The 22,117-nt window shown below is 58.3% G+C and overlaps 1 protein-coding gene across 1 annotated transcript; it reads right to left on the bottom strand.

The window, feature by feature from the left end:
* Positions 1 to 201: 201 nt before the first annotated feature.
* On the bottom strand, positions 202 to 21,636 carry MICALL2 (MICAL like 2; the record flags this gene model as incomplete). The annotated part of the gene is made up of 18 exons (XM_084250130.1): positions 202 to 311; positions 660 to 706; positions 1,357 to 1,471; positions 2,190 to 2,263; positions 2,403 to 2,493; positions 2,761 to 2,884; positions 2,973 to 3,046; positions 3,600 to 3,752; positions 4,231 to 4,379; positions 5,255 to 5,348; positions 6,269 to 6,429; positions 7,908 to 7,979; positions 8,171 to 8,920; positions 9,301 to 9,416; positions 10,092 to 10,279; positions 11,094 to 11,235; positions 13,205 to 13,253; positions 21,494 to 21,636. The coding sequence occupies 18 exons, from the start codon at positions 21,634 to 21,636 to the stop codon at positions 202 to 204; spliced, it is 2,652 nt and encodes an 883-aa protein (XP_084106256.1).
* Between the last annotated feature and the right edge of the window lie 481 nt (positions 21,637 to 22,117).

Genomic DNA, 22,117 nt, shown 5'->3' with positions numbered 1-22,117 from the left:
GGCACAGCCTGTTGGTGCAGTGCTAGAGCTCAGCCCAGACCTCCAGTCCCATAAATGAGAGACAGCGCCGGGCTACATGGCCACCTTCTTTATTGAGGTGGCTTAGCCCCACAGAGAGGAGCTGCAGGTCCCCCCGGCCTGTTTCCTCTCCCACAGCACCTATCTGGCCGCAAGCGAGGGTTCTGCAGCCCGGCAGGTAGCTCACTCAGGGGTCTTTTTAATGGTCTTTTTACTGTTCTTTCGGACAAAGGGGAAGCGGGACTTGAAGCTCTTGCGCTTCTTCTTCTGGTCCCCACCGCTTCTCTGGAGGTCTGGAAGGACGACACAGACTCAGCTTGCCTGCTCCCAGCGCCTCCTCCTGCTGGGACTACCCCACCTCCCACCTGTTAGTGCTCTCCCTCGCACCAGCAGAAGCCAAGACCCTCCACCCACCCCTACTGCAACAAGCCAGACCCCCGCCTTCAGAGTGTCCCCTAGACTGGGCACCGCTGGAGGGCACGGCCCTGCTAAGTGCTCCTGCACCCCAACCATGTAGTCACTGCTACTTCTAAGCTTCTCTAAGTAACAGGGAGCAGGCTCCTTGAAGCACCCACTCCCACAGAGGCCCAATGCACCCAACAGCCCCAACCTCCTCATGCTGCCCATGACCCCAGAGTTACCCAGGTTCTGGATCATATTCTGTAGCATCTCATCCTCCTCTTGCTCCCTGAAACAGGAATAGGGGAGGCTGTGAAGTGCCCTCAGGGAGGGGGCTTGGGAGGGGTGATGGGTCCATCTCGGAGCCTCACACCTCAGCTGAGTGCATCTAACAGGAGTTACATGCCAACAACCGCCACCAGGGCACACCCTCCCCTCCCCCTGGAGAGCTGGTTCCTCAGGGTCAGTCCCTTATTAGTGACATGGGACAGGAGGAGCCTGGGATGACCTGGGACAGCGACTTGGGGACAGGAGGGGCCTGGGTGACCTCTGCTATGGCCCTTTTAGGTCATGGAATGACATGTTTGAGTACTGTCCTGGGTGACTGACCCCCAAGTGGCCTGAACAGGTCCTTGCCTAGGCACAGACCTAGGAAGCCATGGGATGGTTACGAGTTGGCAGCTGGCCCTGCACCAGGAGACAGATGTGGCTATGTCCTTTTAAATAAAAATCTAATGTAAAATCTGGCCCTTGGAGTCAGACCAAAATGCCTAGTCAGACTGACAGCAAGTTCCTAGCAGCACAGACAGAGAACATTCCAACCTAAAGAAAGTTCCATCAGTGGTGCTGATCCTGCTCTCACCTGGGTTCCAGTCCCCCTCAGCTGGACCCCACCTTCTCTCACCTGGGTTCTGACCCCTCGCCTGGACCCACCCTCACCTCAGTCGATCTTCATCCAGGGAGTCGATGATATTGCTGCGGTCATTCACAGTGTTCACATACTGGTCCAGCAGATCCCGCTCCCGCTGCAGGTCCTGAGGGGACTTCAGGGCCTCTGCACGGACAGCCTGCCATTAGCTGAGCCCTGCTGTCCCCACCTGCTCAAGGACACAATACCCCCCTGCTGGAGGAGGGGGGCAGAGTCCTGGGGGCATCTGGGCCTGTGAGACTCCGCAGCCTGTGGTGGGTGCCTGGCAATGCTGAGTGAAGGAATGAGTGAAGGAATGAAAATGAATGAGCAAATGGAGGAACGAAGGCATAAATGAATGAACGAAAGAACAACCATATCAGAGACTGAGTGTGGCTACCCTTGCCCAGGTCATCTCACCCACACCCACAATATCTGCCCATAGGAGAGATGTGGCAACTGAGGCTCAGGGCACTGTTGCCCCCCACCCCCATGAGAGGAAAGGTCAGAGGGCGGGGACTGCCAGAACCCCAACTCCCAGCTGCACCAACCACACGCTAAGCCTCACACTTCCGGAATGCTCAGTGCCCACACATGCACACATCGGCTCGTAAATCCTCACAGCAGCTGCAGGAGGGAGTCACTACTCCCCCCACTTTGCAGGGATGAAACCCAGGCACAGAGATGTTGAGTGAGTTGGTCATGGACACACAGCCAGGTTACTGAGTGCGTGATCACCACGCTCAGCTTCTTCAGAGAGTGCCCTCAAGGGGGCCCTGAAAAGGCCATGCATGGCCACCTCCCGAGGCTGAGGCCCTCTGCCCACCTCCCTGCCTTCGGGTTCCCCCTCAGGGAAGAAACACACCAGGCCTGGCCATCAGCTGGCGCAGCTCCTCCTCAATGTCCAGCTGCTGCTCCTCCAGGTGCTGGTTCCTGACCCTGTCAGGTGACACAGGTGTGAGGCCGGCTCCCTGGACAGGCCACCCATGCCCACCTGCCCACCCACCCATGCTGAGAGGAGGGGCCTTCCAGGAGGGGCCCTGCATGCAGGCAAAGGTGTAGTGGCTGGACCTCCTACTTGTACATCAGCTCCGACTCCTGCCTCAGCAGCAGCTGCTTCTCATGGATGAGTCGGAACCAGTCCACCATGAGGGCGTCTTCAGACTCATCTGCAGAAAGGGGCTGGGCTGAGCAGGGCCAGGCAGAGGCCATGCAGGGGTGGCCTGCCTGGGTCAGAGCCCAGGCCAAAGGTGTCCCCAGGGTCAGGCTGGCAGAGGCCAGTCCAGTGGCAAGGGGTTGGCCCACCCCAGAAGAGCTGGGGTCAAAAGGGAGGACCATTGTGGGTGGGGGACCAGGGCTGCATCAGGCAATCATTGGGGAGAGAGGGGCCTGACTCAGGAGAGTGGGGGCCAACCTGGGGTTGGCAGTGGGCTCACCTCCCTCTGCTGCCCGCAGGCGCTTCTCCAGTTCCACACCCCGGAGTTCTAGGGTGTCTAGCTGCACCCCAATATTCTGCACTTGCTTCTGGATCTCCTCCTCAGGCATGTAGTCAGGGTGCAACTGGGGATGAAGAGGTGGTGAGGGGCAATCAGAGGTGCCGGGTCCCCAGAGGGCTGAGCTCCTGCTCACCTCCACCCAATCTACTCACCCTGACCGGGGAGGTCACTGCTTTGCCACGTGAGCTGCGGACATCAGCTGGGCCCTGCAACCATGAAGCCCTCCCTAGAGGAGGGTAGGATGACTCCCTTAGACCTTGGGGTCACCAGACCCCACACGACCCCAACATGGCCTGGAAGGCAGCCCAACCTCCAACACTGGGTTCACTCAACCCACTGCCCTGGGAGGCCCCTGCACTCTACTTCATGCCCTGGGCATTTCTGCACAGGTGCCCAGAGCTCACAGACAGACCCAGGCACCCCCATGAGGTCCCCATGCCTACCCTGGTCCTGCTCCTCTCCAGATCACCAGCACCAACACCCCCTCCATCATTGCCAGGCATCTCTGCCTCAGGAGCAGGGCGGCAGTGGGGCCTGTCCACCCCGCTCCTTTCCCCTGGGGAAGGGCCTGAGCTTGCAGCCCAGTCCTCCAGTCCTCTTGCTCCATCTAAAATTTGCAGGTTGGCCATCTCCATGTGTGCGTATGCTGTTCACTTCCCAGGCATACTTTCCCTCTGTTCTGGGGCTGATAAATTCCTACCCACCCTCCAAACCCCCACCACAAGAGTCCCCTTTCTCCCAACCCCAAAACAAACAGGGGCCAGTGTGGCCGGGCTGACCTAGGTCACCCTGAGCATGGGGCTTCTTCTCCTCCTTGCTGTTCCAGGTCCCTGAGGGCTTGGGCTGAAGCCAGTCACCAGAAATATCCAAATTGGCAGGGATATTAAGCTTCTTGCGGTGGGACAGGGATTGGGACGGAGATGAGGATGAGACTGGCCATGGACAGAAGAGAGCCACATGTCAGCCACACTGCAACCCTGAGCACCCCCCTCCCTGCCAGAGCACCACGGCCCTCACAGCCCTGGGCTCTTGTTCTGCTCCACTGGTCATGACCACCTGGGGAGCAGGATGGTGACTCTGGTCAGCAGGGGAAACACAAGCCCAGGGTGAACTGCTCAAGGTCACAGAGAAAGTGATGTGAGGGCTGGGTGAGGACCTGGGAGTGCAGACACACTCCACATGCATGTGTACATGCACACACACACACAACACACACACACAACACACACTACCCACCCAGGACCAGCTCTTCTGGCTGAGCAGGACACTATCCCCTCCTCCCCGCCTCCCCAAGACGGTGGCCACACAGTTCCCAACCCTTAGGATACCTGCCCCCAGAGCAGAGGACTGCCTAGGTCCAGGGGCACCAGGAAGGCATCTGGAGCCCTTGAGGACCTGTCCAGCCATTACCTGAGAGGCCAGCCCTCGGGCCAGTGGGGCCTGGTGCACTGTCAGACTGCTGTGGTGTCAGGGTGACATGGATGCCCCCCTGGGAGCTCCCCGAGACCTTCTTGGGTACATCACTGGCCCTCGGCGAGGTTTCCTTTAGCTCCAGTGCCCTGGGTGGGAGGCAAGCGGTCAAGCGAGAGTGGGACGGGCCACCCCCACACCTACCCAGGTGAAGGGAACTTGCTGTGCCCTCAGGGGTTGTGGGCTGGTTCCAGGACCCCCTAGGGTGCGGGCGTGTTACCTGTGCACCCAGCTCCATGGCGGGAACACAGGCTCAGGAAGTCACAGCTGAGGCACACATGGGCACACACCCACCCCAGGCCCAGACACCCCAGTGCACACCTGCAACCCCGGTACCCGCCCAGGTACACCATGGCCACAGTACACCTGGGCAGCCACTCTGTCCAGCTGACCCGGCCAATGTGCCAGCAGCCAGGCGGACTCCTATTGTGTGGCCTCGTCCCCTGGAAGCTACAGTCGCTCTCTCAGCCTCCCGTCCTAAACAAAGTTTCTGTGGGGAGTCACCCCTTTCCTATTACCAATCCACAGTGCAGGGAGGTCCTAGCCCCAGCTCCAGGGTCAGGCCTGGTGAGCACATGCCAGCTGCTCCGATGATGGAGGGTCTTGAGAGAGTAATCGACTCTCCCTGTAGCTGCCCCACCTGCTGACATTCTGGTTCCATCAGGGCATGTGGTCCTGTATCACTCAGCCAGTGTGAGCTCCCCCCAAGCACCACTGTGACTAGATGGGTGTGAGCCGACTAGGCCTGTATGAAACAGCTTCTGCTCCTGCAGCTGGAATGTTCGCAGAGATGTGCACACACCACGCATGGCATGCTGTCATTCATCTGTAGCATGTGCTGAGAGCCTACTGTGCGTCAGGTCCTGTGCTACCCTGGCCACGGGCTCCTGCGCAGGTGCCTGTGCGTACAAACCACCAGCACAGCTGTGCTCTGGCCAGAGCCCTGACCACCCACAGCCCCTACCTCTCAGTGGAGTGCTTCTTATCCACGGGCTTCAGGCGGGCCCTCCATCCTGCTGGCCCATCCACCTGGTCTTCCTGAGGACTGGCACTGGGACCTGGGTGGTGGGCAGGTGATAGTTCATATGTGGTGGGTCCAGGTAAGGGAGTCTATTGGAAAGGCTGGACCTCACCTTCCTATCTTCTTGCAAGCACCCCCTCAAGCACCTCCACCACCAGCCCAGCTCCCTGTGCCGTGTGTGCCTGGGGCATCACTCACCCTCTCTGGGCCTCAACTTCCCCTGCTACCAAATGGGTGAGTGTGTGGTGGGTTGAGCCCTCTGGACAATGACTGTTCCTGTCTCTGTGGATGAACAGCTGGGCAGCAGAGGCCTGTCTAAAGCCTTCCTGGCTCAGCCAAGGGAAAGACCCAAAGGAGGAATGCTTTGTGTGGTATGTTCTGAGCTAGCTCAGTAGTGTCACGGGCACCCCTAAGAGGCAGTCCAGGTACCCTGAGCATAAGGCCATGAAACAGGGATGTGTGGTCCAGTGGGCTCCAGGGAAGTGTGAAGACCTCAGAGCACAGGGACACCGGCTCAGGCCCAGGCAGACACACACAGGAACGGCAGGTGCCAAAACCCCATGGGAAAAGGAAAGGCCACACAGATGAGAGCAGAGCTGGAGTGGAAACTGCCCGCCTGGCATGGACCATGTTGTGGGGGGCTGGCCAAGGGGCATCCAACAAGAAGTACAAGCTGGGGGTGGTGTGAAGTCCTGCCACCCCATGGGATATCTGCCACCACAAAATGGAGGCAAGGGAGACAGGAAAGCAGGAACCAGGGAACACTCCAAAGCACTGTAACGAATGACAGACATGAAGAGAGGAATCCCAGAGCCACATTGTGAAACAGCAAATTGCTGCAGAAACGTAGGCTGGGGAGCAGAATGGCCATGACACACAGGAGACCCTAAGTGACAGCATGGAACAGCAGACCCTCCCACCCCGCCCCGCCCCCACCACACATTAGCAGGCTCTGACCCTTTGCCAACGAGACCTCTGGCTTCAGCCTGGATCCTGTACCCGCCCTGCCGACTTCTGAGAGCACAGTCGAGCTCTTCCTGCCTGTCTCGGGTAGTATGGGTACCCGCGAGGTGGTGCAGGCACTCAGGGGGGCCAACGGCTCAGTCTTCGCAGTGGGGCTAAGGGGCTGGGGAGACAGCGACTGTGACACCTTGACTGTCGGACTTGCTCGTGGCCTTTCAGTTCTGGAATGGGAATTTGGAGCAGGGGAGGTAGCTGGGAAGGGCCTGTGGGCGAAAAATCAGGTATCAGGCACTGATGGATCCAGGATCCCTCCCACCATGGCCCCCAGGCAGAAGCCTCCTGGCAGCTGGTTCCTACTGCCCACCCTCCTGAGGTAGGACAGTCTGTGTCTCCACAGGACTGACCATGGGCCTCCATGTATCAGCAGTTGATTTTATCCTCCTGTTTAACTCCAATGTTGCCTGAGATTAAAATGTCCCTGAAACATACTATGCATGGAGTGCACAGGTAGGAATTGCACCCCAGTGCCTTCATCTTCCACCTTCGTCTTCCACCCTTCATCTGCCTAGAAGCACCTGAGACTGCACAGCGGAGGCCCCCTGCCCAGAGCTACAGGCCAACCTATCCCTGTTCTAAGCAACACTCATGGGGTCTCTACAAGGTACCTATCTCTGGTCATCCTGTCTCCCTCCCTCCAAGTGCACACATGCAAGAGGTAGGGCTGCTCACAGCCAGGGGGTCCAAAGCAGGAACACCAGATACCTCCTGCAGCCAGCGCAGCCCCTCTGTGTGCCCCTCCCCTCTGGCGATCCATTTATCCTCTTACCCACTCTCTCCCAGGGTGACTGTGCTGGGTTCCCAGGACTGGGCCCACCCAGTCAGACACACTGCTCCAGGGAGCACTCCCTGAAGAACCCACACACCACGACCTCAGCTCCCAGGTGCCCTAGATACCCCAGTGCCAGAGTGGCAGGAGGGTATGGCCTCTATGGGCTCCAGCCACTGATCCAGTGGGGTCAGGTTGCTCTGAGGGGTCAGGCCACCCCCACAGAGAAGGGGCACAGGCATATATGTCAGCCAGCCTGGCTTGGAACTTCCTTACTCGCTAGGTGACTGTAGTGGGGTGCTGTTTCCCCAAAATTCATGTCCACCTGGAAGCTCAGAGAGTGACTTTATTTGGAAATAGGGTCTTTGCAGATGTAATCAAGGTAAGACGAGGTCATCCTGGATTAAGGTGGCCCTAAGTCCAATGGCAGCGTCCTTACAAGAGATAGAAAGTAGACAGACATAAGGAGGCCATGTGAGGAGAGCAGCAGAGACAGAGGAGGTAGCCACAAGCCAAGGCAAGCCGGGAGCCCCCAGAAAAGGCAGGAAAGGTCCCCTCCAGGGCCTTCGGAGGGAGTGTGCTCTGCCGACACCTCTTCTCAGACTTCTGACCCCAGAATTGAGGGCATGAATGTCTGTTGTTTCAGTCCCCGGTCGGAGGTGCTTTGGCCGTCCAGGCCCACAACACTAACTCAGTGACCTCTGACGGCGTCTGCTCTGTGTGTGGTGTGCACAGGCTCTTGGGGGGGGGGGGCACTGTGCCATCACAGGGGAGGCTCAGAGCTGTGCTGAGGTCCAGCTGACTCACCACTCGGAGCCTGTCACCCTGTCTGTAGCCTGGTCCTCAGACAGGACCGAGTGCGTGGCAGACTCACCACGCCTACAGCCAAGAGCACACAGCACTACACATTCTCCTCATTTTCCAGAGGAGAAAACTGAGGCCCCCCATCACATAGCCAGATGGAGGCAGAGCCTGGAAACTCTCCCCAGACACCCCAACCTTTCTAGCTCCTATGGGTCCCAGTGGCTGATAGAGGCTGCAACCCCAGTCCTCACTCCACCCCCACCCACCTGCCAGCCTCCGAGGAATCTGGAAGGGTCTTCCTAAGGAAGTTCAGTGCCTGTTCCTTGCTGCTGTCCCTGGGAGGAGCATCTGCTGGCACTGGGGCCCTGCCGGCTGCACCAGGGCTAGGAGGCACTCCGGACGTCTGGAAGAACTTCTCCCGGGCCTCCTGCGTCCTAGAGGCTGATGGAGTCCAAGTCGAGGCATCCGCTGGGCTTGGAGACACTAAACTTGAACTGAACTTGGTCTGGGAGGCTGCCCGGCCTTGTGGTGTGGCTGGATGAGAGTCCAGAGCACTTGGGGTCGTGGCAGGACGGGGGCTCATTGCTGCCGTGTCCTGTGCTGGCGATGACCACCCTGTTGGGGAGCTATTAGTCACACGCATGCTGGCTTTGCTGCCCACAGTGCCCGAGGAGAGCCTGAGCTCAGGCGGGCGCCCCACATGGTTGCATGAGGAGGCGGTGGCTGGTGGGTCAGTTGCAGCTGAAAGGAAACCTTTGGCAGTCAAGTTGCCCACGGATGGCTCCTGGGCTGGAAGCCTGGACTTCAGCTCTGCATCTCTCTGCCCATTCACCTTCCATGGGGTGCTGGGGGCCTTGGAGTCCGTAGGGATGGCTTCAGGCCGTCGGGGGGCTGAGCCTAGCAACTTGGGACTTGCAGAGGTGACTTTAGGGTGGTGGTTGTTGCAGATGAAGACACCTGGCTCTCCTGTGGGCCTGTAGCCCCCCGAGTACAGTGTGTTAGAACACTCCTTACACCTGGGGCAGCAGAGAAACATCATGAGGAAGCTCATCCGCACAGGCTCCCACATACACCTGTAGCACCGCCAGACCCCACCAAGAACCTCATGAGGGACATGGACACCCCAGAGGATGCTAAGACTTGCTAAGTGTTAGGAATGACCATGAGGGCACCCCTGTGCCTGCCCTGTAGGGGCCCAGGCTGTGGGAGAGGTCACAGAATGAAGAACCCCACCAAGAAGGGGCAAGTCAGTGCATAGAAGGACACCGTCCCCTCAAAGGGGTCAGTGGGGAGGTCAGGGTTCAGCTGAAGTCATGTCCATGAACAGCTGGACTTTATTGATGGAGCTTTGGGAGGTGTCGGGGGGTTGGAGGGGCAGCATGTGAGTGGGGCCTACCTGAAGCAGCTGCGGTGGTAGACCCGCCCATCCGCCAGGTGCCGCTGCACCAGGTGCACGTGCTCTCCGCAGATTCCACAGGTGCTGCTGACCGAGCTGCCCACTGAGGCCAGGCCCTGGGAGGGGGCCAGCTGAGTGTCTGAGCCTTCATATTGCCGCAGCCCACCCTCCTGACAGGTGCCCCACCAGCAGGGCCTTAAAGACTAACCCCAGAAGAGCAGCCTGCAAGGGTCATCCCAGGCCAACTTGGAGCCCAGGGAAAGGAGTTGGGAGCTGATCTTAGGGGTCCAGAGAGGTGCTAGGAGGCAGATTCCAGCACTGCCTCTTCCCAGCCAAGGTGGAAAACTCAATCCAATGCCAAACACCCTGGGGCACCTCAGAGTGTGGGGACAGCAGGGGGCGCCCAACTACCAGTTATCAGGGGTCCTCAGTCTTCATCTCTGAAAAGTGGGGGTGCTGTCATTTACAGGACTGGTCTAAGAGAAGGGCCCTCCAGCAAGCTTCCCCCGCCCCACCTGGGAGGGAGGGACCCTCTTGCAGCCCAAAAAAGTCTGGGTCCAAGACTCAAGTTCTGCTGGCCAGGGCAACCTCCCTGTTTACCCATCTGTGCAATGGGGATCATGTCCCGGCCCTGCAGGATTAAAGGAACTCAGTCCTGGGAGGCTCCTGATCAGTAGCAGCTAAAGCTGCTGTGGACCCCACCCCAGGTTTGTGGTCAGAGGCCAGCCCTGCTCTGTGAGAGTTGGTGGAAACGCCGAGAGCCAAAGGAAGGGCAGTGCTGGGATGCTTACAGCCTTTAGGGGAGAACCTTCTGCAGCCCCCTTCTTCTGTTGCACGGTGGGATTTGTTCTGACTGGAGATAGCGGCTGCGCCCGGGCTGGAGGGGGAGAGGGCCGGCATGGCTGGGACAGGGTCTTCTTCCCAGAAGGTTCCTCGTCAGAGCAGGTGGAGGGCCTCTTCACACCATGCAGGCCACCGACTGACAGGAGACACAGGTCAGGTGCCTGGCCCAGTGCCAGTCTCCCTTGGGGATCCCTAGCCCAGTAGGAGGGCTGTATCCTGGACAGAGTGGGGATGTCTGTCCTGCTGTCTGGGGAGCTGGAGAGGGGGCGGCACATTCCCAGCAGAGGCCTCTCTTCCAGAGGCTCTCCCTGAGAGCCCAGATCCGGGTCAGGGAATGGGGACTATACAGGCGGGGCTGGCCCTGTGTCCAGAAGGATTCCCGGATTTCTAAGGTCAGGGTGAGAGGAATGTGGGGGGAGGGGAAGGAGCTGAGTGGCATGCTCAAAGCAGCTGGAATGGAATCCCTGGGCCTGACCTTCCTTCCCCCCCCCCCCAACTGGAGAACCCCCCCTCCCTTTCTGGTGGGAGCATCTGGAATCAGACCCACACCTGGTCTGTTGAGCTATCCAAGGCAAGAGGGATGGGCACAGACCCGCAGCGAGGCCCAGGGAGGGAAGGACTGGGGAGAGGGGATGGGCTAAGCCTGTTCCAAGTAGGCAGATGCGAGGACTACGGGCCCTTGCAGCAGGACAGGGGAGAGTCCCTGATCCTCTGGGAGACACAGCAGCACTGGGGTGGGGCAGGGAGTCTACATGCAGCACCAGAAAGGCCTCCCTGCTGCTCCACGTCAGACATGCACCTCTGGCAGCAAACAGCGCTGGACATGAGCTGAGAGGGACAGATGTGCAGGCAGAGGGAGGGTGTACAGAGGGAGGGCCTGGTGGTTGTGACGGCCTGGGATGGTGGCCCCTGGGTGGTCTCTAGCACCCGTCCTGCAGCCCTCAACTTACTGGGGGAACGTCCATGGAAGTAGTTGTAGTACTGAGACACATAGGTGAGGATACTCAGCCGGTCGGGCACCTTCAGGGCGACCATGTCCTCGGCGTCCAGCAGGGCAGGGATACCCAACTGGTCCTCAGCCACACGGAAGGCCTGGGGGCAGGAGCAGCAGTCAGTTCTCTCCCCACCCCTACCTCCAGCCCACCCTCCTCAGTCAGGCCACCAGCTCAACTTGGAAGAAACCCTCCTAGAACTCAGAAAGGTCTAGATTCACAGTTCAAGCCCTGCCAGCCTGCAGGACCGCCCTGGGCTCAGATTACCCATCTGCACAATGGCAATCAGGCCCCAGCCACATGAGATTGAAGAAACTTGGGGAACTAGTTCCAACAGTTGTGCCCCAGTGCCAGATCCCCAGAGATGGGGGAGCCCACCCCATCTGAGGCTATTCATTTTGAAAGCTCAATCCATGTCACTTTTGAGATTCCCTGCACGTCCCTGAACACACACAGCCCTGGCCAACAGCGAACCTTCTATGGTCGAGGGCGGTTTTCTCCATGGGACAGGTCCTCCCCAGGCCAAAAAGGATACAAGGTGACTATGTCCTGGGAGACAAAGCAGGGGTAGGAGGGGGACACAAAGCTCTGGACTGGGAAGGGGCCTCCCCAGGACAGAAAACAAGTATCCCTCTCGGTTCCTGGTGGCTGTCCCTGGTTCTCCTATCCCTGGCTACTCCCTCTGTACTGGGGTGTTGTGGGGTGTTGTGGGTGTCTGTAAGGATGTCTTTCCTCACCTTTCCCGGCATTGGCAGCCCAGAAGCCATCTGCCTTTAAATACCCATCCCTAATCTGACAGCTCCCAAATCTCTACCTGACCCTTTTCCCAAATTCCAGGATTGCAACTCTAACTGCATTCAACCCCCACAGGATATTCTGTGGCAACACCTTGACCTCCATGCATCCAAAACGGGGGACCTGGGCCCTCCCAGACCTGCAGCCCCCACCCAACAGCAGCACCCTCCCCGTGCTCAGACCAAAGTCTCAGCATCTCTGACTCCTCTTTAAAATGGAGCTGCTCTGGGCATCCCCTCTGCCTCCCACCCCTCCCAGCACAGATCCTGTAAAACCAGGAATTCATAGCACACACCATTCAGAGACTCCAAAGTCCGCCCACACCACGCCTGCCCCTCCTCCCCTACTTCTGGTCACACCACCTGCTTCTCCTACAAGCCAGGTGCTCTCCGGCCTTAAGGACTTAGCCTGTGCAGGTCCGGCCACCGGGCACACCCTTCCTCCAGATGCCAGGGCTCCCTCACGTCTCCCCAGCCAGGCCTTTCCTCAAATGGCCACACAAGCCGATACCATGGCCCCACGCCCCACCGCTTCCCACACGCTACTTCTTGTCACCACACCAACAGAACTTTCTGCGACCACGGACGTGTTCTATTCCCAAAGTTCCACCTGTAGATATGATTGTTTGAAATGTGGTCAGTGCAGCTGAGGAACTGAATTTGTCACTTTGCCTCATCTTAATTAAGTCAAAATTAAATTCAATTTGTCCACATGGCCCCTGAGGTGGGCACGCAGGCTTGACCATGTAGTGTGCACCGGCTGTGACCCTGCTGGAGTCCCAGGTGTAGAGGACAGGGTCACATGTCCCGCTCACCACTGTACCCCAGGCCAGGACAGGGCCTGGCGCATGGCAAGGGCACAGGGAACACCTGGCCGACTTGAGGGCACGTTTTGCCTCACATTCTATGTACCAGCCCATATGGGACACTGGAGCTGATTTTCAGCAAGGAAGCAGAAATGGCCTTGATGCAGGGGTGGTGGGGCAGAACTTGAATCCAGCCCAGCCCAGCAGTGGGGCCAGAAGCAGTGTGTTCACAACCCTGAGAGGGCAATAGCTGGTGGTCCATCCAAGACCCACCCAGGGCCACCCAGGAGCCCTGCCCTCCTCCCAAAGCCAACTCTGGACCCTGTTCTGCTTGAACCATGCCCTCCCTTGCCAAGAAAGCATGCACCAGCAGGGCCTGGGTATTTCTGGAGAATTGGGGCCACCCAGCTCAGGATGGCTGTGGACCATATGGCCCCCAGGACATGGACTAAGGGTGGAGGACACTCACCAGATTGTTGTTCTCATAAATGTTCTCCTTCTTGAGAGCATTGTAGTCTCTGGAAAATAAAAATACATGTGTCCAAAGCAATTCATAGGGAAGGGGCTGAAGTGTCTCAGGGTCATCTTGCCCAAATGGGGAAACTGAGATGGCACGCCAAGTCTCTGGGTGCAGGGAGGCTGTCCGGCACAACTGAGGCCACCACCACTCCAGTCACCTCAGCCTCAGCCTTCACCCTGGTGGTCTGCAGAGGCCCAGCCTTCCCACTGCACCTGCCACAAACTGAGGTTCAGGCAGCAGGCCCAGAGAAGCAAAGCAGCCAGCCCAAGTGGCCCAGCCAGGGCTCGGCTCAGAGCAGGCTGCTCTTCCAAGCCCCAAAAATCTCATGGGCTGCTGGTTAAGGCCACTATTCTGGGGAGGAGAGCACAGGTGGACATGAGATTCCCAGGGCAAGGGACAGAGCCCATATGCAAGGAGAACAAAGCTTTGCAAGGTCAGCAGGCCATGCCGCCCATGATCAGGGCAGGCCAAGCCTCCACCCCACCTCCTGTGCCCCATCATTCAATTATCTACCCAACACCCCAAGCATGCAGCTCTTTATAAATATCCACTTGGTGCTCACACCACAGGTAGTATCAATGTCTGTATGTCACAGAGAAGAAAACTGAGGCCCAGAGCAGCTCTGTGACAGCCATGGCTACACAATGATGGAGAAAGAGGGCCATGGCCTGGTGTCCAGGTGACTGAGGCTTGGCCATTCAGGGGAAGGCATTAGGCAACCACCAGGTGTCCTGTCTCTCCTGATTGAGCAGATCCTTGGGGCTGAGAATATCAGAGCACCCCCCAACCAACACACACCCCCACCCATTCCTCTCCGCTCCTCTGCAAACACACACACACACGTGACCTTGGTCCAAGGGCCAGTCCTGGCCAGATGAAGGACTTCCTACAGAGGACAAGAGCACTTCCCCCCTGTGGCAGCTCCAGGCTGGCCCAGGGCCTCGTGCACATGCCCCAGCACATCATAGCCATCCCACACCTGGAGGACACTGAGATCCCAGCAGGCAACCTAGCCCAGCCTGGCACGGAGGTAAGCAAGCATTTGAGGGGGGCTGATCTGTCTGTCCTCAGTGTTACCACTTCAGTGTGCACAGGATTGTTCTGGAAGCTCAGGGCAGGGGAGAGAGCTCAGTCTAAGAGATACCCAGGCAGCACTGCCTGAGCCCAGGTGAGCCCTCTCTTCTCTGAGGCCTGGGTTTCCCATCTGAGAAGACAACCTTGGCTTCAGATGAATTTGAGGCCCTAGCTGCATGAGCAGGAAGAGGGAGCTGAGTCCCTGTAGCCACCTAGCCTGGATGCCCTGGCTCCCCGCCCTGACCAGATACTGACCCTGCCTCCCTGACCCCCATGACAATGTGGGAGGCCTATTAGCCAGATGAGGAAACTGAGGTGGGGGTAGTGCCCCTCCCCCACTGCCTAATAGTGGTTGCAGGGGAGCTGGGAACTATGGCTCTCCTCCTGGGGAGCAACCCCTCCTCTTGCCCCCCTCACCACCCCACCCCCCCAGCCTCCTTGGGAAACCTTACTGTTTCCGCTTGGACCACCTCCCAGGTAACGTGTTCCAGATGCTGAGACCACCCCAGAGCACAGGACAGGATGGTGAACAGATCTGTCTCCAGGTGGACAAGTGAACAGGAGGAATGGGGAGCGTGGGGGTGGCACGCTCTTGCCAGACAAGGCCTTAGACCAACACAGCCTGAACACCCACCCTCCATTCTGGGTTTGTCCCTGCAGGTAGCCACACCCCAAGAAAGTTCACGGCACGTGGAGTGGCAGGTCTCCATTCAAAGTTCTAGGGAACCTTCAGTCATGCAGGCCCCATCGCCCTCCCTCCCGCCCCCAACCCATCTCTTTGAACACTCAATCTCTTCTCCAGACCTGCCTGGGGTCACTGACCAAATGGCTGGCCATGTCCTCAGCAAGATGCCCCAGCAGTGGGAGGGCAAGATAACAAGTTCTGTTTTGTCTCCAAACAAAGAGGAAGGGGGCTCTCTGCCCCTGCATTTGCCTCTTCCAACCCATGGGGCTGCAGCAGTTCCGTCCTGGGATGCAGGCCAGCCATTTGCCTGTAGGGCACTCTCTTCCTCCAGACTCAGAGAGAGCATCTCAGACCCCAGGTGGACCAGGGCACCCCAGTTTCCCAGGTATACCAGGGCACCCCACAACAGCTGAGCAGGTCAGAGACCTGCAGGTAGGGCGGTTGCAGAACCCCCTTCCACACAAGTTCAAGAACCACTGCCCCTTAGAACCAGGCCCATGCTGCTTCCCTGGGCCCCCATGACCTCCACCCTGGCTGGTCTCATGCCACCACACCCGTCCCGGACCAAGCTCGCCCCTCCCAGCCGCTGTGTCTGGGCTCTTGCTGTTCTCTACATCCTAGGGCACCCCGCCAGTCCCCTACCCAGAGGCACCCCACTAGTCCCTGAATGGCCAGCATTTGGCTGGCTGAGGCATGAGCTCATGTCCCCAGAGGCCTGGGGACAACACTGCCTTGCAAATGCCTTCAGAGCACCAAGCAGTGACCCACCCATCCCTCTCAGGAAGCATGACCAGTTTTCCTCCAGCAGTGGGGGAACCCCCGGATGGTGTAGTGAGTTGAATTGTTTTCTCAAAAAGATCTGTCAGGGTCCCACAGAACCTCAGAATATGATCTTATTTGGAAAGAAGGTTATCAGGTGAAAATAAGGTCACAAGGTGGGCCCTCAGGCAACAGGACAGCGTCCTTATTAAAATGGGAAGTTGGAAGCAGCCGTGTGCAGAGAGAGGAAGGCTGTCCTGTAAGCCAGGAGAGAGGTCCTGGAGCCAATTTCCCCTCACGGCTCAAAAGAAATCAGGCTGTAACCCCTGACCTGGAATCTCTGCCTGAGGTGAGAAGGTGCATTTCTGGTGTTTGAGTCACCCCTCTGCGGCGCTTTGTTGGTCAAGCCTCATGGACTGACAGCCTCACTTTCACTAACCTTAGGAGGTGACCAGCCTGCTAAGGCCTTGCGGGACCAAAATGCACCCGTTCTAAATGCACAAAGTGCACTGTTTGGTTGGTGAGCAGCTGTTATTCCAGGAGGTGGGTCCTGGCCCAAGAATAGCTTTTTTTTAGCCAAATGCTCATAATTTAAAATCAAGTATGTTCTGGTAGGACTCAGAGGTACCTGCCACGGGACGGGGCCATACGGCGCGGACTCTGTCAATGCTCATTAATGAGCCACCTCGTCCAATGCTTGCTGACTGAGGGGACTTTCAGAGCGTTCATTTCTTCTTTCTATACTACCCGAATGAATGAAATCATGGGTGTACATGTCTGTCATGCAGTTTGTCCACCAATCAGCTGTCTCCATGCCAACAGGGACCCAGCCGGCAGGCATGGCTGAGAGCTGAGGCCTCCAGGCCCCTCCCCGCTTACCTCCCACTGGCCACGACTGACCACTTTAACTGTAGTTGGTCCAGTCAGCCATCCTCCTGCCCCTGGCGCCTTTGGGGCTCTGGGGAATGTGTACCCCTTTCCAAATTCCTGGAGAGCTGACCTCATGCTGTTTATTTCCTGGAACCAAATACAGCTGCAGGGGGTGGGCACGGAGTGGGAGGGGGCTGACAGAAGGAAAAGAGCTTGAGGCTGGCCCTTTTACCCAGCAGCTCCAGCACATCTGGAGTTAATTCAAGCGGGAAGGGGAACTAGGGAGTGGGGGCGGGGAACATGGAAGGGGGAGACAGATAAACAGGCTGAGAACTGAGCCTGAAACAGAGAGGGAGAGTGGGGGCCACACAGGAGAGGTCACTCACAGGAGTGAGGGATCTTAAGGGAAACACACCAAGGCAAATACACCTAGAAGACTCCTGGGAGAGGTGGGGCACAGGAGGCACCTAAGGACAGGTCAGGTCAGGTCTCAGGGCCCCCACCTTCTTGTCACCAGGCAGGCAAGTGAACTGCCCAGCTGTAGGCCTCCCCCAGGCTGGAGCAGACCCTGAGCCCCCACTTGGCCCCAGAGCAGGGTTCAGCAGGAGTCAGTCTGAGAGGCTTTATGGGGAGCAATGGGCACTGGGCTGCCCCACAGGAGGTAGCTGACAGCCCCCTCCCACACCCAACCTTGGCAGTATGGCTGGAAGTTGGCAGCAGGGCCTCAGACTGGGAACAGAAGGCTTCTGTCCCCAGGCAGCTTCCTGCTGACCCCAAGCCAGCGTGGGAGGAGAGGTCAGCCTGGCCACTCTGTCCCAGCCCACCCTCTGCTCTGGCCCAGGAAGGGAGGCAGCATTGCCTCCAAGTTTTTGGGTGGGGCCCCTGGGTATGAGTTTTTCCTGACTCCCCAACAACAGGCGAGTCTCCCAGTGCAGTCAGGGAGCTGCCCCATGCTTCTGATCCCAGCCTTGCCACAGGTCTCAGAAATTGCAGGGACCTTGAGAAAGATCAGGCTCCCCCACCAACAGGATGGAGGGGTAGGGAAGCCCAGCAGAGCCCTGCTTCCTGACACTATACCCCTGGCTCCCCCATGGCTCCTAGAAACAACCCCTGCCTCAATTGCCCCTCCTGAAATGAGCCTGGGGAAGAAGCCTCACCCCCACACCCATTCTGCAAAGCTGGGACGGGCTCCCCCGGGGCCTGCCTCACCCTGGAAACACCGTGCTTCTCAGGCCCGGGAAGGAAGGGGCTGGCCACACTGCAGCAGCTCCACCCTGACAACTTCACTGCCCAGAGGCACTGGGCATATGAGCTCACCTAGCCATGGGGCAGACGGGATGTCACTGGGGAAACAGCCTCTGTGCCAGCACCCTTGAGGCCTACCTGCAGAGCCTGCAGCCAGGAGGCAGACAGGAGCAGGTTGGCCTGGACTGGCTGGCTCCTCCTGACCACGCTGTCTTCTGACCCTGACTATTCATGCCAGACAGGGGCCCGACCCAGGTGGGTCATACACACCTCCCAGGACAAGGTCATTCATGAACTCCTGAAAGGCAGAGGCAGGACTAGGAGTCAGCCACTGAGGTCTGCCACCTGGTTGGCTTACTGCCCACACTTACTCCTTCAGAGCTACTCTCCACCTTGGGCCAAAAGGAAAAGGCTCCTCGTGTGCAGCAGGAAGGATTGAGAGGAGACAAAGAGAAGGACTTCCTGGTGGCAAAGAGGAGACACGCAGACAGGATGTCCACTTTCCTGCTGCGTTCTTCACAGGACAGGAGTCTCGGCGGCTGGGTCGCACCCCCAGGCTGACCTCGGGGGTTCCCCAAGAAGACACTCACTCTGTGCCTGTCCTTCCCCCCATTTCCTCCCTTTCCTGCACCACTGGGGGGTCAGCAGGGCGACTCTGGGCTTCCTGCTGAGACCCGTCTTCAAATTACTAACTTGTCCCCCAGGCACGGCAGGGAGCCCAGGGATGAGAGGTGTCAAGGCGCAAACACTGGCACCACGAAGGGACTTGGGCAGGTGGTCACACACCCCAATTACACTTGTGGCATTTGATCAACTGGTATCTACCAAGATCCTCCTCTGCTCTGCCACATATGAAAACTGTGCTGGCTTTCTACCACGGCTGTAACAAATGACCACAGATGGGGTTTGGGCAGTTTAAACTGTTGTTTCAACACCACGTTTCTCCCAGTTCTGTAGGCCAGAAGTCTGACATCAAGGTGGCTGCTCCCTCCAGAGGCTTTGGGGGAGCTCTGTTAATATCCCACCAGCTTCTGCTGACTCCAGGTATTTCTTGGCTAGTATCTGCAACACTCCAATCTGACACTGTGTTCACGTGGCCTCCTCCTCAGCTTCCTCAGAGCCCTACCCTGAATTGCAATGGCCTAACTCCTACCATATCTACTGAACCACAAGAGAAAACCCTTTTCTATAGATCTCCAGGGCACCTGTCATGTGCCAGACACCATTCCTCACTGGGGTTATAGCAGTGAACAGAAGGGATACCCCCACTGTGTTGGAGTTGAAAGTCCAGTGGGGGCAGATGGACAAAAACCAAGTCAATAGAAAATAAGAAAACTTGATGCCCATGTGTAACTGCAGGGTGGGGGGCTGCCTCTTCCTCCCAGCTTCCTCCACATCCTGGCCCTCACCATCCCTGCAGTCACCTTGAGAGCTTAGTTATGTATCTGTTTACTGTCTCTGCGAGTAGAATGTCTTCCTGAGACAGAGGCCCAGATAGCTTGCAGAGTGGACAGTGCTGAGTACATAGTAGGCACTCAATAACAGTTAATGATTGACTATAGGATGCCTCTTTGTGCCAGCACACGTACACGCCCATGTGTGCACACCTGTGCTCACTGCAGGCAGTGCGTGCTGGGACAGGCATGCTCACAGCACACACCCAGGCAGGGCCTCTAACCCAGCAGAGCTGGGAGCGAATGGAAGCTCCAGGGACTCGGAAAGGCCCCAAATCTCCAGTTATACCCATGGTGTCATCCTGAGGCCCCCGGGCCAGCAGAAAGCAGCACCGTCCTCCCCTCCAATCTCATGCCAGCCTGGGCTAGGCTGCCTGGCTCTGTCCCCAGTCAGCCTTACCTGGGACCCTTTGTGCACCAGGCTGAGGCTCCACTTGCCATCCTCTGCTCCAAGCCTCTCTCCCGATCCCCAAATCCCCAGCCTACTTCCAAAGTTCAGCTTTGTGGGGTTCAAAGTGGAAGCACAGGGCCTCCCTGGTGGTACAAGGAGTTAAGCACAGCACTGTGAAGCTGTCCGCAGCTTCTGAGCATGAGTTCGATACACGCCCAGGGAGCAACCCACATGGCACAGCAGACCTCTCCTGTCTTGCCCGCTGCTCCCCTCAGCAGTATATTTCAGTCAATCCTCCTGTTCTATTCCCTACTGTGTCTCTGTCGATTCTCTTACCACTACCAGCCCCACACTCTGGCCTGTACCCCAGTTCTTGTATGCATAAGTAAATATTTCTTAAAAAAAAAAACAAAAACAAAGTGGAAGCACATTCTTCCCGAATAATTTCTGCCTCTGAGGGTGACTTTGACACACAGTTTGAGCAGGAAGAGAGGCTGCTGCCCAAGTGGCACATGAGGACTCCCCAGGAGGTTCCACAAAGGTATTGCACAACCTTGGTGGGAGGAGGAAATGTGCAGCCTTCTTTCTTAAGATTAGCTTCCTTGTAGAGAGTAGAGGACAGTACCTAGTGGTACAGGGGACATCTGGATACAAGGAAGGAGCCCCAAGTGCTGGCACTGGCTCTGCCTGGGACACACTCTGTGACCTAAACAAGGGTGTCTCCTCTCTGGGCCTCAATTTCCCCATCCATACAGTAAGAGGCCTGACAAAGGCCAGCATCTACAAGGTGCTGCCTCTGGCCTCTCCCTGGCAAACACACACTCCAGCCATTCCATTCTCCAGTCGTGACTTCTCAGAAGAATGTTTGAAACATCATACTTTCTCTAGAATGTGCATGGGCTGCAGGTGGTCTTCCAAGGACACACTCCCTGAGCCTCTGTCCATTCAGCCCAGGCACCCTCCCTTGCAGCAAGTTCACACAAGGTGAGGCAGGGGCTGCAGCCCCACCATACAGAGTGCTGTCCTATCAAGCCAGGCCCCAGTCACTCGGCCAAAGAGCATTTGCTGAGTGAATAACCAATAGAACAGTCCAAGGTTAGGACAAGATGCAGCAACAAGACCAGGCCAGCTTCCCCAGGCACAGGTCCAAGACCCACCGGGGAGGCAGACAACCTACTACCTCCCCACCTCTAACGGCTCCAGGAGATGGGGGCTAAGCCTCCATCTCCTCCCCTATCACTCAAGGGTGGGAGACATGACCTGCAGGACCTGGAGAGTCTGCTGCTTCTGCTCTGCTTTGGCCTCCCCCACAGTGACCCTGCCCTGAATTCATAAAGATGCCTGTGAGGGTTAGGGGGAGAGTAGTACCACACTTGAAGCCCCTGATTTCATGGGCAACTCCCAGAACAGCAGGAGTCTCAGAGGGCTCAGAAAGGCAGCTCAGCCAGCTCTTTCCCAGGCAGATGCAAGTGGAAGTGGGAGCGGGTGGCTGTGGCCAGGGCCCAGGACGCTGGCCTGAGTCAGGGGCTGACTAAACCAGCGGGGGCGGCCGGATATCTTGGCCGGGGCCCAGCTCCACTTGGTGGATGGGCAAACTGAGGCCACTGGGAACAGCCTCTAGGGGACCTAGATGGTCCATTTCACCGCAGCAGTCCTGTAGTTCTGACCGCTCCGCTTTCCCCCATTCCAAAGCAGGTCTGAGCCTCAGTTTCCCCGGCAGAGCCCGGGAGCAGCGGGCGCAGGGCAGCGCGGGTACTCACATAAGGTCGGGCCGGTGGCGGTGCAGGATGGCGCAGAAGGCCAGGCCGTCGCGGAACGAAGTGGTCATGTTGGTGATGCTCACGTCCCGGTACCCTTCGCATTGCTGCCGGCACCACTGCTGCAGCGCTTTGATGGCGGCCATGAGGCTAGCGGTGCCCGCCCAAACGGCGGCGGATCCAGCGGAGCGCGGGCACCCCCAGCAGCGCTGGCCCGGGGCCGCTGCTCGGCTCGCCCTAGCGGACCCTGCACAGACCCGCAGGCCCGCCCGCCTGAGCCCGGGAGGACGGCGAGCCGCGGCCGGAGGAACCAGGGAGACTGCGGCCGAAATCTGCCCGGCCGGCCCCGCCCCCGTCAGGCCCCGCCCCCAACAGGCCGCAGCCCCGCCCAGGCCCCGCCCCCAGAGAGGGCCTAGCTCCAGAAAGCCCCGCCCCCTCGGTGTAGGCCCCGCCCCTAAATTAAAAGCCGGCCCTTCTAGGGCCCGGACCGGCCTCCGTTGGGTCCAGGTGCCGCCCCCGATTAGTAACGGCCCGGGCAGTTTGCCCTTCCCGGGTCCCCGGAAGTTTGCCCTTCCCGGGACCTTTCCAGGGTCCCCAGACCCTGCTCTCTGGAAAATTCCCGCCTGG

This window comes from Talpa europaea (assembly GCF_964194135.1).
Source record: "Talpa europaea genome assembly, chromosome: 12".
NCBI classification, from domain to species: domain Eukaryota; kingdom Metazoa; phylum Chordata; class Mammalia; order Eulipotyphla; family Talpidae; genus Talpa; species Talpa europaea.
Note: the sequence above shows the minus strand (reverse complement) of the source record. Positions and strands in the feature narration are given on the sequence as shown.